This window comes from Gasterosteus aculeatus, chromosome X (assembly GCF_964276395.1).
Source record: "Gasterosteus aculeatus chromosome X, fGasAcu3.hap1.1, whole genome shotgun sequence".
Classification (NCBI taxonomy): Eukaryota; Metazoa; Chordata; class Actinopteri; order Perciformes; family Gasterosteidae; genus Gasterosteus; species Gasterosteus aculeatus.
In genome coordinates, this window is record NC_135698.1 from 5,000,547 (window position 1) to 5,027,915 (window position 27,369).

Genomic DNA, 27,369 nt, shown 5'->3' on the forward strand with positions numbered 1-27,369 from the left:
CATCCGTGGGTCTTGTCAACTATTTCTCAGGGGTACAGACTACAATTCGCTATGAAGCCACCCAGATTCAACGGGGTGTTAGTTTCAGTAGCCAAGGGCGATTCAGCCTGCTGTTGAACAAACAGGCGATCAGAGCTGTCCCGAGCGAGGAAGCTCAGCGGGGTTTTTACTCCCGCTACTTCCTCATTCCAAAGAAGGGGAGTACTTCCCTCCGCCCCATTTAAGATCTCCGTGTGTTAAACAGGCACTTACGCAAGTACACGTTCAGGATGTTAACACACAAGGGGCTCTGTCGTTCAATACGTCCGGGGGATTGGTTTGTAACGATCGACCTCTCGGACGCTTATTTTCATATCGCCATTTATCCAGCGCACCGGAGGTTTCTCAGGTTTGCTTATCAGGGCAAAGCCTACGAGTACCAAGCCATCCCATTCGGGCTCTCATTAGCCCCGCGGGTGTTCAGCAGGTGTGTGGAAGCCGCTTTAGCGCCGTTACGGAACAGCGGCATCAGGATTTTCGCGTACATAGACGATTATCTGATATGCTCCCGGTCACGGGAACAGGCGGTCAAAGATTCCACTACGGTGATAAATCATCTCACGGATCTGGGATTCAATATAAACTGGACGAAGAGTCGAGTCGAACCGGCGTAGTGTACAGATTACTTGGGTCTCAACATAAACTCCATCTCCTATCGCGTCTCGCTGACGGAGGCGAGAGTAACGTCCCTCACACAGTGTCTCTCCCTCTTCGGTCTGGGGAAGGCTGTGTCGTTCAGACTATGCCTTCGCCTGCTCGGCCTGATGGCGTCGGTGATATCGGTGGTACATCTGGGGCTTCTACGGATGAGGGATTTTCAGCGCTGGGTCGCGGCATTGCGCCTGTGTCCGCGCCGTCACCTCAACCGCAGAGTGAAAGTGTTACCGTCGTACGTGGCTGCGCTCCGCCCGTGGGAGGTGTCATCCAGGGTAACCTTGACAACGGATGCCTCCCTGTCAGGGTGGGGAGCAACAATGTCGGGCAGGACGGTGAACGGGACCTGGGACCCGAGGCTGGCTCAGAGTCACATAAACATCTTGGAACTCTGGGCAGTGTTTTATGCACTGAAACATTTTCTGACATTTCTCCAAGGACGCCATGTCCTGGTAAAAACAGACAACACCACCGTAGTGGCGTACATCAACCGCCAAGGCGGCACTCGCTCACTGCAGTTACACAGGTTGGCTCGAAAGCTAATCCTGTGGAGCAGCACCAAGCTCCTGTCTCTTCGAGCCACACACGTTCCAGGGGTGCTGAACAGGGGTGCAGATCTTCTGTCCCGAGGGAACCCTCTGTACGGGGAGTGGGCTCTTCACCCTCAAGTGGTGAAGCAAGTCTGGCAGAAATACGGCCAAGCAGACGTAGATCTCTTCGCCTCGCGGGAAAACACTCAATGTCCACAGTTTTTCTCCCTGGCAGACGCAAACGCACCACTGGGGATGGATGCGCTGGCCCACTCGTGGCCAAACGTGCTGCTCTATGCATTCCCCCCGCTCAGTCTGATCTCCCCGACTCTAGATAGGGTACGAGAACAGGGCTTGACGCTAATCCTGATAGCGCCGCGGTGGCCGTCCAAACATTGGGTGGCGGAAATAATACAGCTGTTGACGGGCGAGCCGTGGCCTCTGCCCATACGCAGGGACCTTCTGTCCCAGGCTGGCGGAGAGATCTACCACCCTCACCCAGACCGAATAGCGCTCTGGGCTTGGCCGGTGAGAGGTGGATCCTGAACGCAACAGGCCTGCCTGAACGGGTCATGGACACCATTCAGAGTGCAAGAGCCGCCTCCACGCGCTCTCTTTACAGTGGTAAATGGCGGGTTTTTGAGGAATGGTGCCGTCTTGACGTCATTCCTTTCCAGTGTTCAGTGGTTAACCTGCTATGTTTCCTGCAGGATTTAGTAGACAAGGGCAAAGCTTTTTCTACTATTAAAGTATATTTAGCGGCTATCTCAGCCTGTCATTGGGGCTTTGGCGAGAAGACGGTGGGGCAGCACCTTTTGGTATGTTGTTTCATGAAAGGTGCTCGCCGTAAGCTCCCCGTCTCCAGGCCCCTGGTTCCTCTGTGGGATCTATTGGTGGTGTTGGAGGCCCTCTCTCAACACCCGTTTGAGCCGATGGAGGCAGCGGGGATGAAATTTGTTTCACTTAAGACAGCCTTGCTCTTGGCTTTAACCACAGCAAAGCGTGTGAGTGACTTACAGGCTTTGTCCATTCGCCCTTCTGCTTACAGTTTGCTCCAGGGCTCACTAGGGTCTGTATGCGGCCCAACCCGGCTTTTGTGCCTAAGGTGGTGGAGACAGCGTACAAGTGTCCCACGGTAGAGCTTTCAGCTTTCCACCCTCCTCCGTTTTCCTCCTCAGAGGACCGAAGGCTTAACACGTTGTGTCCAGTGCGAGCACTGCATTTGTATGTGAGTAGATCGGCAGGTTTCAGAAAAGCAGATCAGCTGTTCGTGTCCTGGGCCAATTCTCACAAAGGAAAGCCATTGTCACACCAGAGGCTGTCCCACTGGATTGTGGAGGCCATATCTCTAGCCTATAGCTGTAGGGGTTTGCAGCCCCCCCAGGGTTTGAGGGCTCATTCCACGAGGAGTATGGCCACCTCATGGGCCCTGTTCAAGGGGGTTCCAGTGCAGGATATTTGTGCGGCAGCAAGCTGGTCTACACCTCACACTTTTGTAAGGTTTTACAGGCTAGATGTCTCAGGGCCTTCCTTAGCACACGCTGTGCTAGAGGCCAACGCGCCAGAGTCCCTGTGAGGGTCAGTACCGGGCTAAACAGTTTGTGGCTTCGGGAACGGCATGCAATACGGGAGCGGTCTATATCGCCCATAGTGAAACACCGAACGAAGTTAGAAAAATAACTTTGGGTTACTTAACGTAACCTCGGTTCTTTGATAACAGTGAGGTGTTTCACCACACATCCCTCCTTGCATTGACACAGAAAGAAATCGGTCTGGAATGATTTGCGAGGGGCGGTCGACTGTGATAATATGAAGGGGCGGGGCCCCAGCACAGTTCGACCTGTCTGTCACTGACAGACGTGGTGTCATTGGAGCTTCCTTAGTTGGTCACGCCGAGGCGATTCCCATAGTGAAACACCTCACTCTGTTATCAAAGAACCGAAGTTACGTTAAGTAACCCAAAGTTAGAGAGTCATCCAAAGCCGTTCTCCTCCTCAGGGTAATGTACATATTATTGTCTGGCAAAAACAACCGAGGGCTCTTCACTCTCTGTACTGATGTGTTTTCATGCACAGGAATCCCAGAGAGGAAGTGGAACCTAAACCTACGTACCTCTCTGCCAGTACCTCCAGAGGACTCTTGCCCTGTGCCCAGCCCCTCACCATCCACGCACTGTCGAAGGCTGCCATAAAACCTCGAGCACAACCCGTACCCATGGGCCAGAAGGGCTATAAACAGAGAACAGTGTCATAAGCTGATTCTGAGTCACGTGCGGGCCGGAGAATCAATAGACTCCGGCGGCAGTGCTTCTGCCCGCCCCCTCGTACCTCCAGCAGACTATCCCCCACCAGCGTGACCAGCAGCTGGTGTCCGTGTTTCTCCCTGATCAAGGCGGCGTTCTCCGAGGCATACATGCTGGTGAAGTCGAACATGGCTACGTCAGGCTGCCCGTAGTGGTTGATGGCGTAGTCCAGGGAAGGCAGCTGGTAGTTGGTGCCGAAGTCGGCCGCCTCGCGGGCGTACGAGAGCAAGGCTTTCTGGTTGACGTTATCGGGGCTCAGCAGTCGCTCCGTTTCCATGTAGTCCTGTTTTGAGACGCATGAGGGGATTTAAAGCAGAGATCAGTGACACAAACTACATGACTGTATTTCTTCAGTCATGTAGTTTGTGTTTGGGGGATATTTGTAGTAGGCCTTGAATAACTTGATCGATTTAAATCAACCTTGCTTTCAGCAGCAGACAAACCAAAGTTACTAGCCCGTGGATGCAGAGAAGTATACAATTAAAGATAAAACACACAAAATTATGGATTTTTTTCTGTATTTGCTCCTAGGGAGTCTTTAAAGGCAATGTTACGCTTGGTTTTGCCGTATACCTGTCCCAGATTGGTCCCCACCCCAAATGAAGGATGCCATCTCTCTTTGAGTTATTGTTGTTGTTGTTCTTACCAAAGCCAGGTGAACGATTACCCCATGCTTTTACCTTAGACCCAGCATGGCACGCTGAACAGAGATGGTGCCATAATAATATCCTCATTTAATCTCTTATTATCGCTCTTCAGACGACAGCGACCCTTGCTGGCTTATAATGCCTGTGTGTGTGTGTGTGTGTGTGTGTGTGTGTGTGTGTGTGTGTGTGTGTGTGTGTGTGTGTGTGTGTGTGTGTGTGTGTGTGTCATAGCAGTGCAGTTAGAGAGCACGAACAGCCAATTTCATTATCATCCCCTATGGAGGCCCATCAGTCACTGCAGAAGTAAGCTTATTGCTGCCCCGGCAAATACAGGAACATTTCTGTACACCCCAAAAAAGCTCCCTCCACTCTGGGAGCAATGTGTGTTTTCTGGCCCACAAAACTGTTTCTCAGATAGTTTTAGCTGCAAATTGGTGTAAAATGCGCCTCCGGGCCTACAATTTAGACTTAAAAAGTGCTAGGGAAACATTCTTCTCCAACATCATTAACAACAACACTAATAAGGCAAAAACCCTATTTGAAACTGTTGACAGACTGACCAACCCCCCAACACAAATACCACCTGAACTCCATTCCACACAGAAATGCAACGAGTTTGCGTTCTTTTATACTGATAAAATTGAAGGCATCAGACGCGCCATTAATATCTCAAACAAAAATGTTGGATCACCACCCTATTTAGGCAAAAGTAACACAGCAATGATGACAAGCTTTAATGCCATAGACTCTCAAACTCTAGTGGAGACGGTGACAAATTTAAAACCATCCACCTGCTGTCTTGATGCTCTACCTACCAACTTCTTTAAGAATGTTTTTGACTGCCTAGCAACAGACGTATTGCAAATAGTTAACTCTATTTAGACAGGCCATTTCCCAAAAGCTTTCAAAACTGCAGTTATTAAACCTCTCCTAAAAAAGCGGAGCCTAGATGCCTCTATTATCAACAACTACAGACCAATTTCAAATCTACCTTTCATAAGTAAAATAATTGAGAAAGTTGTCCTACAACAACTTAATCACTTCCTGGCTTCAACTGGCTGCCACGACAATTTCCAGTCAGGATTTCGACCTCTTCATAGCACCGAGACGGCCCTTATTAAAGTTGTAAATGACATCAGTCTTAACACAGACTCTGGCAAAACTTCAATATTAATGCTATTAGACCTCAGTGCTGCATTTGATACTGTCGACCACTCAATACTTTTGGACAGGTTGGAAAACTGGGTGGGGCTCTCAGGCACAGTCTTAAGCTGGTTCAGGTCATATCTACAAGACAGGAACTATTTTGTTTCCATTGGTGACTTTGTATCAAACAACCGACGTAACGTGTGGAGTCCCCCAAGGTTCGATCTTAGGGCCGACTTTATTCAACATCTACATGCTCCCACTAGGACAAATCATGCAAAGAAATAAAATTGACCACCATTGCTCCGCTGATGACACCCAAATCTATGTAGCGCTATCACCAAACGACTATCGCCCCATAGATCTTCTGTGCCAGTGCATTGAGCAAATCAAAGACTAGATGTGTCAACATTTCCTACAACAAAATGAAGACAAAACTGAGATCATTGTATTTGGTGCTAAAAAATAAAGGTTTAAAGTAACCTTCACTCTCTGTCCCTGAAAACATCAAATAAAGCCAGAAATGTGGGGGTTATTATGGATTCAGATTTACACTTGGAGAGTCACATCAAATCAGTAACAAAATTGGCCTACTACCACCTCAAAAATGTAGCACGACTTAGAGGGCTCATGCCAGCTCAAGACTTAGAAGCACTTGTACATGCCTTTATAACTAGTAGGCTAGACTATTGTAATGGTCTCCTTGCAGGTCTTCCAAAAAAAACTGTCAGGCAGCTCCAGCTTGTTCAGACTCTAGCAGCAGCCTGTACGCTGCTGCTAGAGTTCTAACAAAGACCAAAAAATGTGAGCACATTACACCAATTCTTAAATCCTTACATTGGCTCCCAGTATGTCAGAGAATTAATTTCAAAATCCTACTGCTCACATATAAATCACTACATGGTTTAGGGCCAAAGTATATCACTGATATGCTTCCACTACACAAGCCTTCAAGATCACTAAGATCTTCTGACACCAATCTGTTAGTGATTCCCAGAGTAAATACAAATCATGGGAAAGCATCATTTAGTTACTACGCAACAAACAGGTGGAATAAACTTCCTGAAGATTTAAGACTTGCCCCAACTCTGACCACGTTTAAAACAAGACTGAAAACTTTTATGTTCAGCTTCGCCTTCTGCTAAATTTTTACCTACATTGCACTTTTAACCTCTGCCTTTAATTAAACAATTTAAATAAGATTTTAATTTATAATTTTATTTGCTGTTTTTAATTGTCTTTTAATTCCTGCATTTTATTTCACTTTATTGTATGAAATGTTATAATGTGAAGCACTTTGAGTCTGCCTTGTGTATGAAAAGTGCTATACAAATAAAATTGTCTTGCCTAAACCCCCCCCCCCCCTTATTTCGGAAGTATGATTTTGGTCAGTCACCATTATCTCTGTAAATAATCTCTCATTTGATTGTGGAGTGAAGTAGAGGAGAAGCACGGCCAGTCAACCAATCAGCAGCCAGACATGAGACGCAAATGTGTGGACCAAAAATACATCAGTACAGCTTTCTTTGTCCAGTTAAATCTTCCATTAGCCTTTGTTCCATTCCATTTCATATTTGTCAACAGCTTTTAAATGACATAGATATGCAAATTTGGGGCTTAATTATTGCACCTTTGTAGCCCCCGGCTAATCTCTGCAGAGGCAACCTTAGCATTTTAGCAAGTAGAGTGCAATGCTAAATCCCCTGTGACCATGCCGACTATACACAACAATGATGTTAACTGAGGCTGGCCTCAACATGCTAAGAAAACATAACGAGTGTGTATTCAGAAATGAGACTAAAACAAAAAGATTTGATGTAAACTTCCATATTTAAGGATAAGTCTGTAAATAGATGTGTATGTAAACTCACATTCATGATGACCCCTTTTTCCAGCAGACTGTGCTTTTTAGCCGTCATGACAAAGTAGTGGGTGTTGTCTCTGTAGTAAACTATGTTCTCCAAGTCGATCCCTGACAAAAGGAGCAGGAAGAAAAAGAACCTTAACAAAACTTACACTTTATTGACTGAAAAAGGCTTTGCAATAAGGGTGGCTGCTGCCACATTGTTTTGTCTCAATCACCGGTGTCCTCTTTGAGTTCCAGAAAGAACTTCTGATTGAAAATGAACGCCACGCCACTGATCTCCTCCACTTTCGCCTCCGCTGTGGTGTTCCTGTTGACAAAGTTGGCTGTGATGGCGATGGCCAACTTCCCTCGGAACTCTTTGCGGCCAAAACCTGCAGAGAGGGGAAGAAGAGCAGTACCTTAGCAGGGAAACACGCAGAGAAAAAACTATGGCGATGATTTTATTGACCAACATATATGTAACCCAGTCAATATTGGTCTAAAATGGCCATTAACACATTAGGGAGTTGTGGAGACACAAAGGCTCATGGAGTCAAATGTTCGAAAATCTTGCTCTCTTGAATCAGGAATTCACATCATAATTTTGTCAAATAGGAAAGACAATTTTAGAGACCAGGCTGCCATACCAGCAGCACCCCCCGCTTGGGGGTTCTGGTTTTCCTCCTCTCTCCTACCGTCCAGTGTGTTCTTGCGTCCGTCCGCTCCAATCACCACATCTAAATCAAAGTCAGCGACGGGATGGCCGGGGGGACGGACTTCGGCTCGCCACCCGGGACCTAAGGGGCAAAGCAATTTGATGTTTTTTACAGGAGGACTGTATCAGCGGACTCCATTAATAGACTTGCTATTTGCTATCAACGCGTATTTTGTGAGCGTGGAGATTTCTGTATATAGCTGCGATATGCTGGTGTGAACAGCCCACACACACACACACACACACGCTCACTCACTCTCATCACTCTGGTCTGCCGGTGGCTCCACCAGTTTGACAAACTCTACGTTGACGTGAATTTCCACTCCCAGAATCAGACACACTTTGAGCAGCATCAGCTGGAGGTAGCGGATACCTGGAGTGGACACACAAACAAATGTACACACAAGTTGTTATCACTGCTTTGCTACTGCACCATATGCCATTGCGTATGCAAATACAGTAATCTCATCCCGAATAGAGCCGGCTGTAGGTACATACAGGAACTGGTTAGTTTAGTATTGGGAGGGAATATTGATCATATCTCATACACAATATCAAACTGGAGTTTTACTATATTCTGCTTATTACTGATTATTAAGGACCCCCTCACCCCGTACTCCCGCAGCACCTCCCACATTTTCTCTCGGGGGACCCGGTCATATGCCTTCTCCAAGTCTACAAAACACATGTAGACTGGATGAGCATACTCCCAAGCCCCCTCCATGATCCTGGAAAGAGTAAAGAGCTGGTCCGTCGTTCCACGACCAGGATGAAAACCGCATTGTTCCTCTTCAATCCTTGGTTCGACTATCGGCCGAACCCTCCTTTCCAGCACCGGAGTAGACTTTACACGGGAGTAGTGTTACACAAGGGGTCCTGCTGGACACTCACTCCCCAGTCTCATCAGAGACTCTGACTCCATCACCACATTCCAGTCCCGCCTCAAAACACATCTTTTCTCATCTGCTTACCCGTAGCCCCCTCCCTTCCCCTACCCTTCAGTCTGTGTAGTTGTATGCGATCGGCCCGTATATGTCGCCCCTCGTGTCTTGTCTCCTGCCTGTCTGCCTCACACCGTCCCCCCTTCAACTATGTTAAAGCGTCTTTGAGACATTTAGAAAAGCGCTATATAAAACCAATTATTATTATTATTATTATACCCCTGTAATTACTGATTTATGGAAATATTAATTCCAGTGTTTTTTTGCATGTGGTAGGATTGTGTTCAAACGAATAATTTTCCTAAATTAGGATCCTAGATTAAAACAAATTAAGACTGCAGTACATTGCAATACATTTAATTGTAACCCCTGTATCAAGATACCTAAATAGATTCTTGCCAAAACACAGCCTCAAAGATTGACACCGAAATGTATCTATCTGATGTAGGAAACATTGTGTAGAGGCCCAGACCAGCCGGTGTTGATATATCAATAGGAATGTGGACAATGAAATAGCAATAACCAACTTGTGTTAAAATTTAAGAAATATACTCATACTTCCACAATTCCTACTTTGTCAAGGACATATTTCATAAACCTCTAATACAGACCTAATCCGATTGGTACCAGGTATAGATAGACCTGGTACCAAACAAAAAATGAAGAAAAGAAACAATCTGTGTTCCTCACTGTATAGAACTCATTGGGCTTTCAGCAACTAGCTAAGTACATTGATGATTGGGCTTTTAGTTTATTTAAATTGTATTCACTATTTTAATGAAGATTTTACAGTATTGCAGAGTCCGTGACCATGAAAAGTCATCGATCATCAAAACCTGGTCAGTACAATAACTTTGAAAGAGTGCCTCCCCAGTCACGAACCTCACCGCACGTCACTGGTCCACGCGGCAGAAAAACAACTGCCGACGCAGTCGTCCGTGCCGGAGTTCTTCACATTGCCGTCTCCAACGTTTCATAATTGATTCATTAATGGCAAGTTTACGTGCAGCTACTCGGTTTCCTTCTCAGACAGCCGTATTGGTTGCCCGTAACTTGTCTGTCTCGCCCTCACACGTTTGCCCGTAAAAGATGATACATTAGCCGCACCTTGTATAAGCGGCAGGGTTCAAAGCGTTAAAAAAAAAGTAGCGGCTTATAGTCCGGAATTTTCAGTAATGGAGAGGAAACATCCCTGTCGGGAGATAAGAGACTCGCAACCTGCTGGAAGAGATTTTCCAGACTAGATTGCTGCAGTCAAAGTCGACGTACACCGCCCACACAATCAAGTCACCAGCGTGAAGTCTTACTGAAACGAAAAAGAGAATGTGTAACATTTCAAAGTGTAGAGAGCCATAGAAGACGAGCTAAATGAAACAACTTCATGCTTCCCCACTCCCCCACGCGTCACATCGTAAAGAGGCACAGCGCTATCGCCAGATAAGGGACTTATCTGTTCGGCTCACTTTCTGTGACCAGTAGCCAACCTGCTTGTGGTGGCGGGCGTGGTTTGGCTCAGCTGCAGAGGGGACGGAGAAGGGAGTGGCTCGGGGAACGGTGCCAGGAGGAGGCATAATTGGCCTCAGGTGGAATTAATCAGGTGTGTGTGTGTGTTCTGCCTTAGGAGAGACCCGGCGACAGCGACAGGACTGAGCCAGGCGAGGAAGCTGGAGCGTCATTCCGGGACCCCCCCGTTACACTGCTGTTTCACGACCGTAAAAATTGGACGAATGTCTCCGTTCTACTTCCATGTGCCTTTGTGTAGTTATTCATGTCCAATGCATGCAAGTCACTTTGGACAAAAAGCTTGGATTTTATAGAAATTATATACTTTTCGTACATTATTTTTTCAAAGTACAATAAATTACGAGCACTGATAGACGTAGTGAAACTATTTGGCCTTGATAAACAATAATTTCTATTGTTATTGTTATTCAAAATGTGTGGTAACTGAACCGCCTCACTCTCCTTCTCTCTCTACGTATTTGGATCAACTAATAAAAAGGACCAAAGAGAGAAAAATTAAGAAACAGCCGACGTGGATTCACACTCACTGATGTGGTCAATGGCGCCGGCACAGAATTTTCCGTAGAACTTCTTTGCTCCGAGCCCCCGGAGGTCATGAATGGTGAAGGGCCAGAGATGGAGGACGTTGTTCCTGGAGAAAGTGTCCCTCTTCTCGATCACCACCACCTTACAGCCCAGCAGGGCCAGCTCGATGGCCGTCCGCAGGCCGCAAGGGCCACCGCCGATAATCAGGCACTGAATGGAGGGATTGGGCTTTTGTTAGCGAGTGCTTATTCACCTTACTTTAGGGGACAAATGGTAACGGCCCAATAACGCAAGTCAGTCAAGTTTATGTTAGGGTTGTACAAAGCGGGAATTTGAACCGAAATTAATGCAAGTCAATAAAGAGATAAACACTTTTTTTTATATCAACAACGGATTAGATGTGTAATGCGAAAGGTGCTTTGCACAAGTTGTTCGCTTTTGTCAGACTACCCACTAAAAAGGTAAACACACTACCAGTGGTGAGGGTTTACACGTGTGTAGCATTATAATAAGGTGTGGAACATGGTGATAGTTTACATCAAATATTTTTGGTAACTGGCACTGATGTTTCATCTTATTTTAGACTACAAGAGAATAAATAAGAAAAGCAGCCGACGGTGTCATCATTTGGAAATAAGAAAGAAAAGGATGAAAAGAAACAAAAAAAGTCTCAAAGGGCCCAAGTGTTAATGTCTCAGTTTGGCTGACCTTTTGCCAGTTTAATTAAACTGTTTGCGCAGCCATCTGGGAGGGGTTGTTTACATTTTTTGAAGTACGATTGCGTCCTACATTGAAAAGAGAACCAATATAGAGTTCCAGAAAACAGATCACCTAGCCAGCTTCTGGGTCCCCGTCCAAATAGAAGGTTCTCCCACAAAAATGTCTGGGATAATAATTGAGCTGTTATTTTTGGCTTTGCATTTTTTTCAGCCCAACCCACCTCTGTTAATCTCCCTTCTGTGTGTCTCTCGGGCCTGTACCCTGCAGACATCGTTCCCTTTCAAATATGAGGTCATTCCAGACCTGGGCTAAAAGTTGGAATGAATTGTATTCCAAACATTGGTCAACCATGGTCCAGAGTAGAGTGGGTGCGCCAGGAACCGCATGGGTTGGCGGTTCGAGCCCCGGCAGCTCGCAAGACACCTAACTGCTCCCCGGGCGCCTTTGCGGCGGCGCACTGCTCGCATTGTGTGGGATGGGTTAAATGCAGAGAACAATTTCCTGTATGTGTAAAATAAAACTTGGCAATAAAAATGGCTTCTCCCTCTTCTAAATAAATTTGCATTTCTTGCCTCTCCAATTTAAGATTACTTTAGTCCAATTAATTAATTTAAATGTACCTTTATAAATAGTTCTTATATAATATATATATATATATATATATATTTCTGTTTTTTTAGGGATATTTTAAATCATTCATATTTTAAATGTCTTTCACTTTAAAAGGAACTTAAATTCCCATGTTAGTGACGCAGTTAGCGCAAGATGCCACAGTAGAAGTTACGGCAGGGAGTTTTATAAAAAAATAAATAGGAGAGCACAGAGGGAGAGGTAAAATGCAGCGGCCTATTTATTTGGACCATGTTACCTCAACTCACACATGTCACTACTGCTAATCCAGCTAGGGGCATTAAAAGCTGTGGGAGCTGTAAGGTCCTCTTACCCTGGTGCCCTGGCAGGCTTTATTCTGGTTGTAGACCTTGTGCTGCGCCCTTTTGTCCAGTTTGGTCCACAGGGCTTTGACCTTCCACGTGCTGATCGCCGCTTTCAGCGAGCTGTAGAAATTGGGGTAGTCTAGCGGGTCCAGCTCCAGCTGCCTGCAGAGGATGCTGAAGGCCTGCAGGGTCCCTTTGCAGGTGGTCGCCTGGACAAAGTTCTCAAAGAGCACGCCGGCCTGCGCCGTGCACTCGTCTTCCGTCTCGGCCATCTGCTGATACTTAAAAAAAAAGTTCAATCTCTCTCCCTCTCTCCTTCCTCCTCCTCTGCTGCCTCCTTTTCTCGTGCACTCCTTCCACGGCGTCAGAGCTGGACTCCTGTGACGCGGTTTGCGCAGTGATGCGCAGCTGGTTCTGAAAACAAACAACAAAAAGGTAAAATAAAACAATCCGTACCAGACAGTCATATCCACCCTACAGGAAACCGTTGGCTCACTTTCATCCTTTAAGACAACTTTGGGACTAGCCAACTGAAGGTCGTAATCATTCGATCGGGCAATATAGCATTGGTCGATGAAGACACAACTGGCATTAGTCTGCGACAGAGTGCACTCTTTCCGTTTAATATGAATTTGATAAACAAAGAACTGAATTTAACATATGTCGAGTGAGGAGATGTGATGTAGAGATGTTGCACACATCTATGGTAGCGACAGAAACCAGTCAGCCGCCCTAAAGCATATCCTGCTTTATGGTCTATTTGATTCTAAATGAACGAAATGCTGAGTTAAATCAGACTTGAAACTAGAGATGGAGACCATGAACCTGGACATTGCTGTCTGCTTTCGGCACCTTTTTGAAAAACTCTCGTCACTATCGAGAGTCCCACTGATTTTGTTTGACAGAATCCCCCTCACAGCGTCTTCGTTAACAATCTCCATCATCCTCTGCTAAATACAACAGACACTTTGGGCTGGGAAACTTCGAAATCATATAAAAGGAGCGACTTCGAAATCTTATAAAAGGAGCACATTCAAATGAAAGGAATGTTGGCAGTGCGTGTTGAAAAAGTGTTGCCTCAGTGTCGTGCACTGCTTTGACCAGACATCCCCGAACAAGACAATAATCTCAGCCACCAACAACAACTTAATACAGGGTTTCATTAATTGACCTGCGCACATATGTTTTCTGCCTACAACACCCTCTGTAGCTGGATTACGGATTATTGGATTATGACGTATGAGAGTGCGCTTGGAAGGGCTTCAGCTGACCAGAGAAACGCGGCGGCTAAAGACAAAGCAGTCACACGGTCTGATCACAAGAGGCACAAGATGCTGAAGAAAAGACCCGGGCCACATGTCAGGAGTGTACACCGCTGTGATGGGAGTCAGCAACGTTAGTCGCCAACTGTTGTTTAAAAAAAAATACTTAATTTTGTCTGTATGAATATGCTTGTGTTATAGTTCTGTCTGAAATGCCCGGTTTGGCTCGGATTGGCTTGCGAGAAAAATGTCTTTTCATAGCCATCAGCCAAGATAACCTCCAGTATGTGCGCAATCATGAAACCTCCCCCCGACAAAGTTTTCTTTGGAAAAAAAATTGAACTTTCTTCCCGGCCTGCATAAAATGCTTTCGCCGACAATAAATGGATTCTCTCTTCCTATGTTCCAAACAACAACACACTGAGGTCCTTTGAAACCTATGCCAGGCGCTTTCTTGGACGATTCATATCCTGATCGCTGGAAGCTCACTGCAATATTTTCCCTATTACAGCCATGGAATCTGCCAACACCAGAGGACCATGGAGAAAAATACCCAAGTACAGATAAGAGTCTGCACGTACAGAAACTTTTACACCCACATTCACACAGAGGAGGTTAGAGGAATTTGTTTGGAAATAACGCCCTGATATCAGCTCAGGGATAAGCACAACACATGGAGATTCTTTTTTTTTTACTGAAAATGAATTGAATACGTTTAAACAAATATAAAGCTGTATTAACCCTGTCTAATTATATAATTATTATGTTATATTACATTACAGGTCAGTTAGCTGACGCTATTATCCAAAAGCGACTTACATTGTATTTTTAACCCATGGCTTTTTACATTTTTGCCCGGGGAGCAATTAGAGGTTAGGTGTCTTGCTCAGGGACACTTCAACATGGGAGATGGAGCAGCCAGGGCTCGAACTGCCAAACTTGGTGGTTTGTGGTGTTGGTGGTGTACGTTCATTATTCAGTAGTTTTGGAGGCAGGCCTGAGGGCTGCGTTTTCATAGTTGGATTATTTTACCTGGCCTGCAGACGCCTCATTAAACAAAAAATCCCAAACCCTGTCTGATTTTTCTTTTTTTAAATCAATGATGGAAAAATGTAAAGGCCGTCTTCGACAAAATATCCTATTTGATTAGAAACACAAAATCCACCTGTCTTGATAAAATGATTGACAACATTTTCGCAACCCTGTCAAAATGACCGACGATGAGAAAGTAGCAGTGCATTGAAGAATATTTCCACCATTTTTCTTGGTAATTGTGAACTCTCAGTCAGCGCTTCTGTAACCACCCAGGAAGTGATTACACAATCCCATTTACTGGCTTCCTAGTCGGGACTCCACAGGACCTTAGCGCCCACTGTACATTAGATGCCCATGTCTTCCTGTTAACGCTGGGCATTCATAATGGATATCCATTTCTGAATGGATGACGTGTTAATCAAGTCAGCTATTTCAGTAGCTTTGGTCTATAATGGAGGTGTGACCAGCAATACAACAACCTTTCAGAAGTAACAGGATAGTAAACGGCATTTATAGATATGCATGTAAAGGATGTTGCCTATTACATGTAAAGGCCAGGAGCCCATGTTGAGATAAGCATACCTGCCCGCCAAATGACTCAGACGTGTGTTCGCACTTATCTTGGTGTAAAAGGCTGGAAGGAGTAAACAATAAAACAAACAAATAAATAAATAAATATATATATAATATATATATATATCAAGACAATTAAGATAAGGTTGATACTTGTAATGTCAGAGTATGGAATCAGGTTACCAGGTGCCTGAGGTACAAGGAACCAGAGAGCAGGAAAAATTTGTCAATGTGCTACAGACAAATAGAGGCTTCATGCACAACGCAGACACAAAATTACCGCATACTACGCATGATGCCTCTCAATAACTTTTTTTGTCTAGCATTTACCAAGCATTGGTGTTCATTCATTGTCAGTTCTTTAATGGTTGTGTCAATTATAATGGACTGAGATTATGAGCTTTTGCTCAGAACTTGTGAAAAAAAAAAAAAAAGAATCAAGTGTCCTTGTCCCAGTTACATTTTCTGTTAATACAAATGTAATTACTTAACAGCTCATTTAGCTGACGCTTTTATCCAAAGTGACTTTACATTTTTAACCCATGGATTTTACATTTTGCCCGGGGAGCAAATTAGGGGTTTGGAGGATGAAAAACGGGTTAGGGGTTAGGGGTCTTGCTCAGGGACACTTCAACATGGGACATGGGGCAGCCAGGACTCGAACCACCAACCTTGTGGTTCCCAGCTGGATCCACGATATTGTGGTACCATGGAGGATATGGAGATCTTGGATGATGTCAAAGAAAAGCTCTAGCAAGAACTACTAGACATCAATGAGAAGGAAAAGGAGAATGTGCCAGTGCTGGAGGTAAAGCTGCAGGGCGAAATGAAGGATCTGAATATGAACCTCCGGCCACCAAGAAGAAGAGGCTGTGTGACCTTCTCCAGAGCAGAAGAACCCTACTTAGTCACCAGACTTGGGCAACGGTTCCAAAAAGAGTGCAGACTGATGTGGAGCCGGCCAAGTTTCTCCCGGAAGAAGCAGTGGATGCAGCATCTGATTGCTTGATGTGGTGATTTAATGGCAAAGTTAGCATAAAGATACATGTGCATTTGTGCAACAAGCACCAGCTCAGAAAGAATGTTTAGCACAGCTGGTAACATTGTTACCCCAGGAAGATCCGGCCTTAAGCCCCACAAGGTAAACATGTTGGGCTTCCTTTCTCTGAATCTTCCTAATTAAAAAATCTGATCTGGCACCAGAAATGGCCTGTTGATGCATCTGTGACTCTCCTCTCAACGCTTTCCTCCTCTCAACTCTCTCTGCCCTCTTGCGACACGGCGGACTGGCAAATCCCCTCCGGCTCCGTGGCTGTCTCAACCAGTGCGTGCCATGAGAGCCACCATGCAAGCATCGGAAAGGAGATGGCGTAAATATAAACAACCTGATGACCTGCTTGTGTTTCAATCTCTTCGCTCCTCTTTTTCTACTTCCATCTCTGCTGCCAAAAGCCCTTTCTACCAATCCAGAACTAAATCTTCATTTTCTAACTCCAAAAAACTCTTTTCTATCTTCTCCAACCTCCTCGAACTCACTAGTCCTCCACCCCCCTCCCCCCGCTCCTCTTTCTCAAACCTACCTCCTACTACTTGTGTCCCACTGACTTTACCTCTATCGCCCTCGCTTTCCTCTTTCACCAACCTGTCTCCTAACCAAATTCATACCCTAGTAACCTCTGCCTGTCTGACCACCTGCCCTCTTGACCCCATTCCATCACATCTTCTACAATCGTTCCTGACCTGCTTCCTTTCCTCATCTGTCTCATCAACAATGCTCTGTTATCTGGCTGTTTTCCCAATACTCTGAAGGAGCCAAGAGTTTACCCACTCCTGAAGAAACCTACCCTCAACCCTTCTGAAGGAAACAACTACTCTTCTTCCCTTTTCCCGGAGCTGTTATTCGCTTGCATGGCTTCCCCTACCACAGCTATGCCGATGACACCCAACCAATTCTCCTTCTCCTTCCCTCACTCTGACACCCAGGTGACGGCACGGATCTCTGCCTGTCTGACTGACATCTCTCATCTCTGGGAAAAGATTCTCCGACCCAGGACTTGACGGTCAACTTTGGCAACTCTGTGTTAACGCCCACTTTGACTGCTAGGAACCTCGCCGTGACACTCGACAGTCAACTTTCCCTGACTCTCAACATCACTGAGACAACACGATCCTGTAGATACACGCTCTACAACATCAGGAGAATACGTCCTCTTCTCACTCAGAAGGCAGCGCAGGTACTGATTCAGGCTCTTGTCATTTCCCGCCTGGACTACTGTAACTCTCCTGGCAGGTCTCCCTGCTGCCGCCATTCGACCTCTGCAGCTCATCCAGAATGCAGCAGCTCAACTAGTCTTTAACCTTCCCAAATTCTCCCACACTACTCTACAACAAATTGTAGAACTTAAATTGTACTTATAACGCCACTTATCTATAGCACATTGTAAATTAGCTTATTTGAGGAAATTAAACTTTCTTGTTTCTCGCTCTTCTGAGTTTGTATCCCTATGGTTGAATGCACTTTTACTTACTATTGTAAGTCACTTTGGATAAAAGAGTCAGCTAAATGACATGTAATGTCATACTTCAACTTCAATATTTATAATCTGGAGAGCCACTCCAACTCTTAAACATTCAGCATTGGAATGAAAAACATACAACGACCACACTCAGTGCTAGCAACCTTTCTGGAGGGGAAGAACTTCGAACTGAACAACGTGGATATCTAGAGGCCGCATCAGGCTGGCCCACATGTGAGAGCAACACAACCATACTTGGCCCGGAGATAAGGGGCTCTAGGAGGGACCCGCTTCATATCTCATATTCCCTGGATGGCAACACATCCGCACACAAGAGCGGCCCATTAACATGACGTTTAAATGAAAGGTTTAATTTGACATGCGAATTCAAATCCAAAAAATGACTGAGCACCTGATTCTTTACAGCTGCCTTTGTAAACATACAAGTTATGTCTGCACTGCTTCTCACCGTAAAAAGGATGCTTTCGAACAGGTCGAGTGTGTAGAAAAACAAACCATTTGCTAAATATTTTAAGTCCTGCCTTGCATTCAACAGTGTCTGCCAGCATATTTATATACATTTAAAAAGTCACCCCTGCGCAAAAAAATACAATCAGGGAGCCACTTGTAACGAAATTGCTCAGCAGCGCTACACTGTAAAAGACATCGCTGGGTTTTCATCTTTCCAACTAGCACATCATGTATGATGAACGCGGCAGTCACAAAAACTAAAACAAAAGCAGTGTCTCAAAAATGGAAACAAACTATTGGAAACTGTGATGGCCCAGCCGACGAGCAGTGCCCCACATGGCGAGAAACGGCCAGGAGAGGGGCACCAAGAGGCATGGTAGTGGAAGGCCGATACTATCCCAGGTGCTATCAATCTCGCAGGCAATCAGGAGCCTGTTTTAAACCTCCCTCCCAGGAGACACGAGGGGGAAGGAAGCAGGCGGAACGCAAGGAGAAGGAGACCCAGGGATATTGCACAGCGAAGGAAACTAACCCTTTGTATTCTCTCTCCTGCACCAGGAGGAATCCGCAGAAGCTCGGACGTCCCTGGCCACCCCGGTGAAGAACTTTTGAGTTATCGTTTTCTCACACTTATTTTTGTTGATAATAAACCTTGGTTAAATTCCACCGTAACCCTGCGTGTCGTCCGCCTCTCTTCTCCCCGGAGACCCCGTGGCATACCCCGTGAGGTCGGGCGCCCACATATGGTGGAGGATGCGGGCGTGTCGATTCGTCGCGACCAGTGGATGTACGGAGGTTGAGTAGAGCACATCGATGGAAGGGATTTTGGGAGCCATTCTGACCTCGCAAGCCAACCTGCAGGCAGCAGTAGTAGAGCTGTGTCGAGCAACAGGAAGACCGAAAGAGCGGATGCCAAAAGAGGTGCTGACTAAGCTGACGGCCGATGATGACGTCGAGACCTATATTGCTCTATTTGAACGGGCCGCAACGAGAGAGAAATGGCCAAGAACCGAGTGGGCAAACAACCTTATGCCTTTTTTGACCGGCGAAGCTCAGAAAGCCTGTCGAGACCTTTCGGCGGCAGACGCCGTAGATTACGATAAGGTAAAGACTGTAATCCTAGCTCAATATGGACGCCCCTAGTGGATAGAGTGGTGATTGACCGGTGTGTACGAAGCCTACCCATTGACACCAAAAGGTATGTCGCCCAGCAGGGGCCTCTCAGTGTGGACACCTTAATAGCCTTGTTAGAAAATCACCGAGTGATTGCTAGTCTGATACGGTCAGAAAACAACAAACCTAACAATCCTAGAGCCAAGGCAGAGAGAGAAATGGTAGGAAAAGCTGTCAGTCTCCCACCACTCCGACCACCCTCTGGATGGACCGGGCCGGCGACAAGACTACCCCAGTGGCCTCCTTTAACCCTGCGATGTTTTTCTTGTGGCAGAGAGGGCCACCTAGCCAGAGATTGTCCGGATCGGGATGAACCAATGCCGACAGCCGGATCCACTGATAGCAAAGGCCTCCCCTGCCACCACCTCACCACCTGTTGGGCCCATGAGGGAGCCCCGGCCCCAAAGTTTCCAGTGAAGATTGCTGGGAAAGATACAGAGGCACTCTTAGACTCCGGAAGTATGGTCTCACTCGTCCGACCGCAATTCGCCAGTGCGCCCTGGGGTGACGAGGTGGCTGTGTCATGCATCCATGGGGACACCCGCAAATATCCAACCTCCAAAATCAATGTGATCACTCCTGGAGGACGCTTCACTCTGCAGGTGGGGGTCGTCGAGCAGCTACCGGTCCCCGTGCTTTTCGGCCGAGACAGCCCGCTGTTCTCCCGATACTGGCCAGCGGAGGCGAGGAACCCGAGACGGAGAACAAGAAAACAACCGGTGAAGAGAGAAAGACCCGCCGCGGCTCGCCCCGCCTGGGCGGTGGTATCCCCCGATGGCAGCCCGGCAGCCTCCAGTGAGGACGAGGGGGGGGCTGTCCACAACCAAACCACAGCAACTGACCCCGAACGGGCAGCGGAGGTGCAGCCCCTGGAAGACATACAATCAGACGAGGTATTCTCTCAATTTCCGGAGGTTGAGGGAGAAGAGGAGCCCAGGCCAGGACAATTCGGCTCAGCCCAGCTGCGGGATCCCAACCTGACCCAAGCCTGGAGAGACGTCCAAGTGATTGAGGGTCAAAGGCAGGCTGGGGTGAGTCAAGTGTCATTTCCACATTTCATGATTAAGGATAAGCTGTTATACCGGGTAACCAAAAAGAACTCTGAGATCTATGAACAGTTGATTGTCCCCAAAAACTATGTCTCTAAAGTTTTGTATCTAGCCCACGCACACTTACTAGGGGCACATTTAGGGAGGGAGAAGACTTATGACCGTGTTCTCGGACGCTTCTACTGGCCGGGAGTCAAGAGGGCCGTGGAGGAGTACTGCCGACATTGTGCCGAATGTCAACTCAACTCCCCAACCCTCTCGTACCCCTTCCCATTATCGAGACCCCTTTTAGCAGGATTGGCATGGACATAGTGGGGCCCCTACCAAAGTCTAGCCGTGGACATCGCTACATCTTGGTTATACTAGACTACGCAACTAGATACCCGGAGGCAATTCCTCTACGGTCCGCTACGGGGAAAGTGGTCGCCAGAGAGATGTTCCTACTCTTCAGTAGAGTTGGCCTACCGGAGGAAGTGCTGACCGACCAGGGGTCCTGCTTCATGTCCCAAGTAATGAAAGGCCTATGCCGAAGTCTGAAGGTGAAACAAATCAGAACCTCGGTCTATCACCCTCAGACCGATGGACTGGTAGAAAGGTTCAACAAAACTCTAAAGCACATGCTGCGTAAGGTGATCGAGGTCGATGGTAGAAACTGGGACCAACTGCTGCCTTACATTCTGTTCTCTATCCGAGAAGTTCCCCAGGGCTCTACTGGATTCTCACCGTTCGATCTCCTGTACGGTCGGAGACCCCGCGGGTTGCTAGATGTGGCCAAGGAGGCCTGGGAGCAGCAACCATCCACCCAGCGCAGCATCATAGAGCACGTGGAACAGATGCACCACCGGATGACCCAGGTCTGGCCCTTGGTCCGGGAACACATGCAGCAGGCCCAAGCGCAGCAGGCCAAGGTATACAACCGGGGAGCCCAGGTGAGAGAATTCAAACCAGGAGACAAAGTGATGGTATTACTCCCAACGAATGATTGACAGTTTTTAGCCAAGTGGCATGGACCTTGTGAAATACTGGAACGGGTGGGGACTGTGGATTACCGCGTACGGCAGACAGGCCGTAGGAAAGCCAAACAACTGTACCATGTGAATCTCCTGAAGCCATGGCACGAGCCTCTCCCCATTCCCCCTAATGTCCTCGCAGCTAACCTAACCCCTCAGGACCTCCCGCCAGTGAGACTGAGTGACCAGCTGTCCTCCGGACAGGGACAAGACCTCCGAGAACTGCTCGCCAGGAACAGAGACATCTTCTCCGAGGTCCCGGGGCGAACAACAGCCATTACCCTACCCTATGCCCCGGGTAGATGAGCTAGTCGAGAGGCTGGGGCCGGCCCGGTTCATTTCCACACTGGACTTAACCAAAGGGTATTGGCAGGTACCACTCACGCCCCAAGCCAAAGAGAAGACTGCCTTCTCGACACCAGATGGCGCCTTCCAATATAGAGTCCTCCCATTTGGTCTTCATGGGGCCCCGACAACGTTCCAGAGACTTATGGACAAAGTACTCCGACCACACCAAGACTACGCAGCGGCATACCTGGACGATATTGTTGTCCATAGCACCTCATGGGAAAAGCATCTGCAGCACCTGGTCGCCGTTTTTCAGGCCTTACGAGAGGCGGGTCTAACAGCCAACCCTGCAAAGTGCTCACTCGCCTTGGAGGAGGCAAATTACCTTGGGTACGCCGTTGGACGAGGAAACGTGAAGCCCCAAGTGAAGAAGGTGGATGCCATAGCGACCTGGCCCCAACCCCAGACCAAACGTCAGGTGAGGACTTTTCTGGGTCTAGTGGGATACTACAGACAGTTTATTCCTAATTTTGCTTCTTTAGCAGCCCCCCTGCATGAGCTAACAAGCAAAGGCGCATCCAATGGGGTAAAGTGGACCGAACGGACTCAGCTGGCCTTCAATGCCTTGAAGAAAGCCCTATGTGGAGACACCATTCTACACGCCCCCGACTTCGGCAAAAGATTCGTACTGCAGACGGACGCATCAGAGGTAGGCCTTGGGGCAGTCTTGTCCCAAGTACAGAATGGAAGCGAATACCCCATAACCTTTGTCAGCCGCAAACTACTTCCCCATGAGAAGAATTACTCAACCGTGGAAAAGGAGTGTCTCGCCGTCAAATGGGCAGTCGGAAAACTGAGGTACTACTTGTTGGGTCGAGAGTTCATATTGGTTACGGACCATGCCCCATTGAAATGGATGGCCGTCAACAAAGATAAAAACGCCCGAATAACCCGTTGGTTTCTACATCTGCAGGACTTTAAGTTCACAGTGGAGCACAGAGCTGGCAGACTGCACGGGAACGCGGATGCCTTGTCCAGAAGGGACGACTGCCTGTGGACTGCCGCTCCCCACCGTGGTTCGGAGCTGAGGGGGAGGGGGGGGGGGGTGTGTGTGTATGTGAGGAAACTAACCCTTTGTATTCTCTCTCCTGCACCAGGAGGAATCCGCAGAAGCTCGGACGTCCCTGGCCACCCCGGTGAAGAACTTTTGAGTTATCGTTTTCTCACACTTATTTTTGTTGATAATAAACCTTGGTTAAATTCCACCGTAACCCTGCGTGTCGTCCGCCTCTCTTCTCCCCGGAGACCCCGTGGCATACCCCGTGAGGTTGGGCGCCCACAAAACAAGCAAAAAAAAAACACACGAGTTTTTAGAAAGTAAATATATAAGCAGACCATATTTTTTGTATTCAGTTAAATACAGAATGTTGATAAAATGTGTCCATTAGTTATGAAGTTAAACTTAAAGAAAAACTTGACTTAGTATCAGGCTAAAATACTTACTTGTTGTCTTGGGCCCAAATATCTTACTCTATTGAAACTCAATGATTCCACAATATTGTTGACAACACCGATGTTTTTGGTTTCTGTATGGCAAGTTACTTGAACATTGGAAATTGAGCACCAAATATACAATCTAACTCAGGACTTTCAAGTAGAACTGACACAAAAAACGCTAGACTCCAAGTAGAGTGTTATGAATTTTCATTCCAATGAGCTGGGTTCAGCATTGTTCCACACAAAGGAAACTTGATCCACGTGGAACAAAAGATTTGCTGACTAATGTTGTTATCCAATTGAAAAGCCCATCTGCCCATCCATTCATCAACTATACTGTAAATCCAAGTCTTGAACTTGGATTCCCACTACAGTAGATGAACAGGGGATGGGTCTTGAACTTGGAACCATTTAAATTAGCTTATGTATGTATGAATAATCACGGTGGTGTGGTGGTTAGCACTGTCGCCTCACAGCAAGAAGGTCTCGGGTTCGACTCCGCCCAGTGGCCTTTCTGTGTGGAGTCTGCATGTTCTCCCCGTGTCTGCTTGGGTTCTCCGGCTTCCTCCCAGAGTCCAAAGACATGCTCTGGGGATCAGGTTAATTGGGGACATCAAATTGCCCGTAGATGTGTGAATGTGAGTGTGAATGGATGTGTGTCTCTGTGTAGCCCTGCGATTGGCTGGCGACCAGTCCAGGGTGTACCCTGTCTATCGCCCGAAGTTGGCTGGGATGGACTCCAGCCCCCCCGCGACCCTGTGTGCAGGATAAGCGGTTTGACAATGGATGTATGAATAATCGTTAGAGCTACTAACTGTTGTGCAGCTAATAAGCTTTACACTGACTGCTAAACACATGAATAAATCAAAAGAATGTGTGCTGAGTGGGAACACAAGTCTGGGGCCAGACAGCAGTAGCTTGGCTTTAACAATACAAAGCCATATGCTCGCCTACAATGAAATGGGCTTTAATTTGCACATTTGAGCCCATGCAATCCTTAATCCCCACCATATTAACAGCACACATTGTAGAGATTTGGGGCCTGCATTAAGTCTACCGTATGCAAGCAGTTGGCGAAAAGTTACGTCCCGCAGTGTGTCCAGCTTGCATGGCAATCAGATGTTTACATTAAAGTCAAGGGTATTTAATTCAGTAGCCAACCATACGCCTGTTGAAATAGAATACATCCTAATGTGGGGTGGGACCTGGGACCATGTAACCATTTTGCTTGGAGTGAACACCCATCTCTCAAGTTTCCCCTGACCACATGTTCTGCACGTGTTGTGCCTGCAAGGAGAGTTATTTCTACAAAGATAAACCTTACAGAAGAGGACCTTGTTATTGTGACGTCAACCATTGTTTTTTGTACTACAATTATGAATCCTCGAGTTCTACAATTAGGGAACCGAAGTGACGATATTCAGAATGTGCAAGGAGTGACAGAGTAGTAGCTTCAGTATGGAGCCAAATCCAGCTCAAACGTTTTTGAAAAACTGAAGTATGGTACATGTCAACATCATGCTGCCTTGAAGAAGAATTTTACTAGAGATCGAGGCCATACACTCATGTTTATAACATTTGATGAGGTAATACATTGAGAGAGAAGTAAGTTCCAGGAAGTGGGGGTGTTCCCAACCCAATCTTCAGGACAAAAAACTCATATGTACTATGAGTTATGAGTGACACTGGGGCTTCTCGGCACACTCACAAAAAACTCAAAATATGTACTATGAGTTTTTTGTAGCGCTCAACTCACAGTTACTTACAACTGTGAGCTGACAGCAGCAAACCGGTGAGCCAGTGACACTTTGGCTCCCTGGTGTATTTTTGTCTCGCTGCTTGCCCCCACCCCCATGGCCCAAAATGCAGCGACACCCCCTTATAAGTCTCATTCCAGGAAGTTGCGGCTTGTGTAACTGCTTTTTCTTTTTTCTCCTCCCAACGTCATCAAGATAAGTAGGAAACGCCAAGATGAAATGGTCAGAGATTAACATCTAGAGGTTTGTCTGCGTAGCAGTGGGAAGTGGACTTCAAAGCATAAATGAAAGAAAAAAGCCAAATCCTACTCACAATTCTAACAGTATTCAGTTCAGTTGGGATTCAGGGACACAGAAGAGTCTCAATGGGAGGGAATAAACCTACTAATCAAGATGAAAAAGGCTAACAAGCACGCTTATCAACTGGCTGTACAATGCACTGCAGGTTTGCCTTAAAGTTAAACAATTTGGTTACACCCCCCCATTCCCCCTGAAGAAAAAGTTTCAAAATGCACATTTAAATGGTAAATGGCCTGTACTTGTATAGCGCTTTTCTTGTCTTCTGACCACTCAAAGCGCTTTAACACTACATGACATCATTCACCCATTCACACCCATTCATAAACTGATGACAGGAGAACCATACACAGTGACACCTGCCATGAGTAACTACCATTCACACGCTGTAGTCGCAGCTACAGGAGCAATGTTGGGTTAAGTGTCTTGCCCAAGGACACAACGACATGCGGGTTAGCCGGGCCTGGGATTGAACCCACAACCCTCTGATTGGAGGACGACCGTGCTCCCCACTCACCCACAGTCGCCCCCATTTGCTCAGCAGCTGTAAGTAGACAACAAGCTTATTTTCCTGCAATAACCTCTGTTTAGAAGCAGCATTCAAGGATTTGCCCAAGTCTTCAACCTCTTCGCCCCTTATGCTGACCAAACTGCTTCTAACCAGCACTTGGAACTCAGCAAAAATAAGCTACTTGAAACAATGGCTTTTCCTGATGCCAATTTACCTCAAATTCATAATCCATGTAGAAGGAGCCATGCAAACTTGCTCGGTGTGTGTGTGCGTGTGTGTGACCAGGTGCCCAATTTCTATATCACACTAGTCTGACTAGGTTTCAGGTCCCCATGGTCGTGTATGGAGCCAAATCCAGGTGAAAAGTTCTGTTAATTTGAAAAACAAATGTGAACCTGAAAGTTTTGTTGTTGAGCCTGTCCACTGTGACACTGGGGCTTCTCGGCACACTCACCCCCTCTTCAGTGTCCTCCTTTCTACCAAAAGTTTAACTTGTTTGAGTAATCAATCGAGCTAAATATATTTTAATATTTGTATCTGATGTGTAAAAGTGATTCAAAGTAGCTCTTCAATGCATTGGTGGAACTTCATTACAGCAGGTTCACGTATGTTATTTGACTAATTTCCATCATAGATTACAACAGATTTGGAGCACCATTGCCGCTAAACCTTTGAGCCAGGCCTTGCACACGTCACCTGTTGCACCTCCACCGTCTATAGAGTTACAGCTGGGAGGATTAATATTTCAGAGGCACTTGAAATTCCACGTAAAAAAACGCCCGAAGTTCGCACCGCGTAACTAAATTAATCGTTTCCTTGGCGTCGTGAGACCAATGTCAGATATGAAGCATTTCAACATTCCCGATAGGCGCACAGTCGGATACTCACGCTCGGGGAGGAAAGTGCGGCTGTCAGCTGCTCACACCGGTGAGTCAACGGGGGAACGGGGGGGGGCGAATCGAGCAGCAGTTCCGCTGGAGTTCTCCGGGTTATATCCTCAGTGTCGTTAGTGGAGGTCCTAAACACTCACAGGTTAGTTAACGCGCTACTGCGGGCGCGGTGGTTCACTCCAGCGACCTGTTCCTCACATGATAGCCGCCGTGTGTCTCCTACCCCCCTCTCCCGGTGTAGATTAGCATCAAATCCCACCGCGCGTAGGGAGTACACTTCCGGTTGGTGTTTTTCTAGAATAAACCTTCCAGTAATGACTAGCCAAGTGGTGCAGTAGAACAGATAGGTAGGCGTTGCTGTCTATTCACCCGTAGGTCCATGCATCACACTGCATCAGGACTGACTATCAACTAAAAAATCATTTTAGCAACTAGTTCGTGAATATTACTGCAAGGCGGAAACATTTCTTCACATGCTATGTAGGGCCAGAAAATCAACATTTAATCGTTTAGATA

General features: G+C 46.7%; 1 protein-coding gene across 3 annotated transcripts in view; it reads right to left on the minus strand.

Annotated features, from left to right (window-relative positions):
* The window catches only part of mical2b (microtubule associated monooxygenase, calponin and LIM domain containing 2b), a 54,140-nt gene extending 27,050 nt beyond the window's left edge, over positions 1–27,090 (minus strand). For all 3 annotated transcript variants that reach the window (XM_040162601.2, XM_040162598.2, XM_040162596.2), the window contains exons 1-9: positions 26,852–27,090; positions 12,533–12,938; positions 10,872–11,079; positions 8,136–8,252; positions 7,860–7,961; positions 7,401–7,556; positions 7,190–7,290; positions 3,551–3,808; positions 3,336–3,451 (exon numbers count right to left, since the gene is read on the minus strand). In XM_040162601.2, coding sequence (XP_040018535.2) covers positions 3,336–3,451; positions 3,551–3,808; positions 7,190–7,290; positions 7,401–7,556; positions 7,860–7,961; positions 8,136–8,252; positions 10,872–11,079; positions 12,533–12,796 — 1,322 coding nt within the window. In that variant the 5' untranslated portion in view covers positions 12,797–12,938; positions 26,852–27,090. The remainder of the gene's footprint in view (positions 1–3,335; positions 3,452–3,550; positions 3,809–7,189; positions 7,291–7,400; positions 7,557–7,859; positions 7,962–8,135; positions 8,253–10,871; positions 11,080–12,532; positions 12,939–26,851) is intronic.
* Positions 27,091–27,369: the final 279 nt, after the last annotated feature.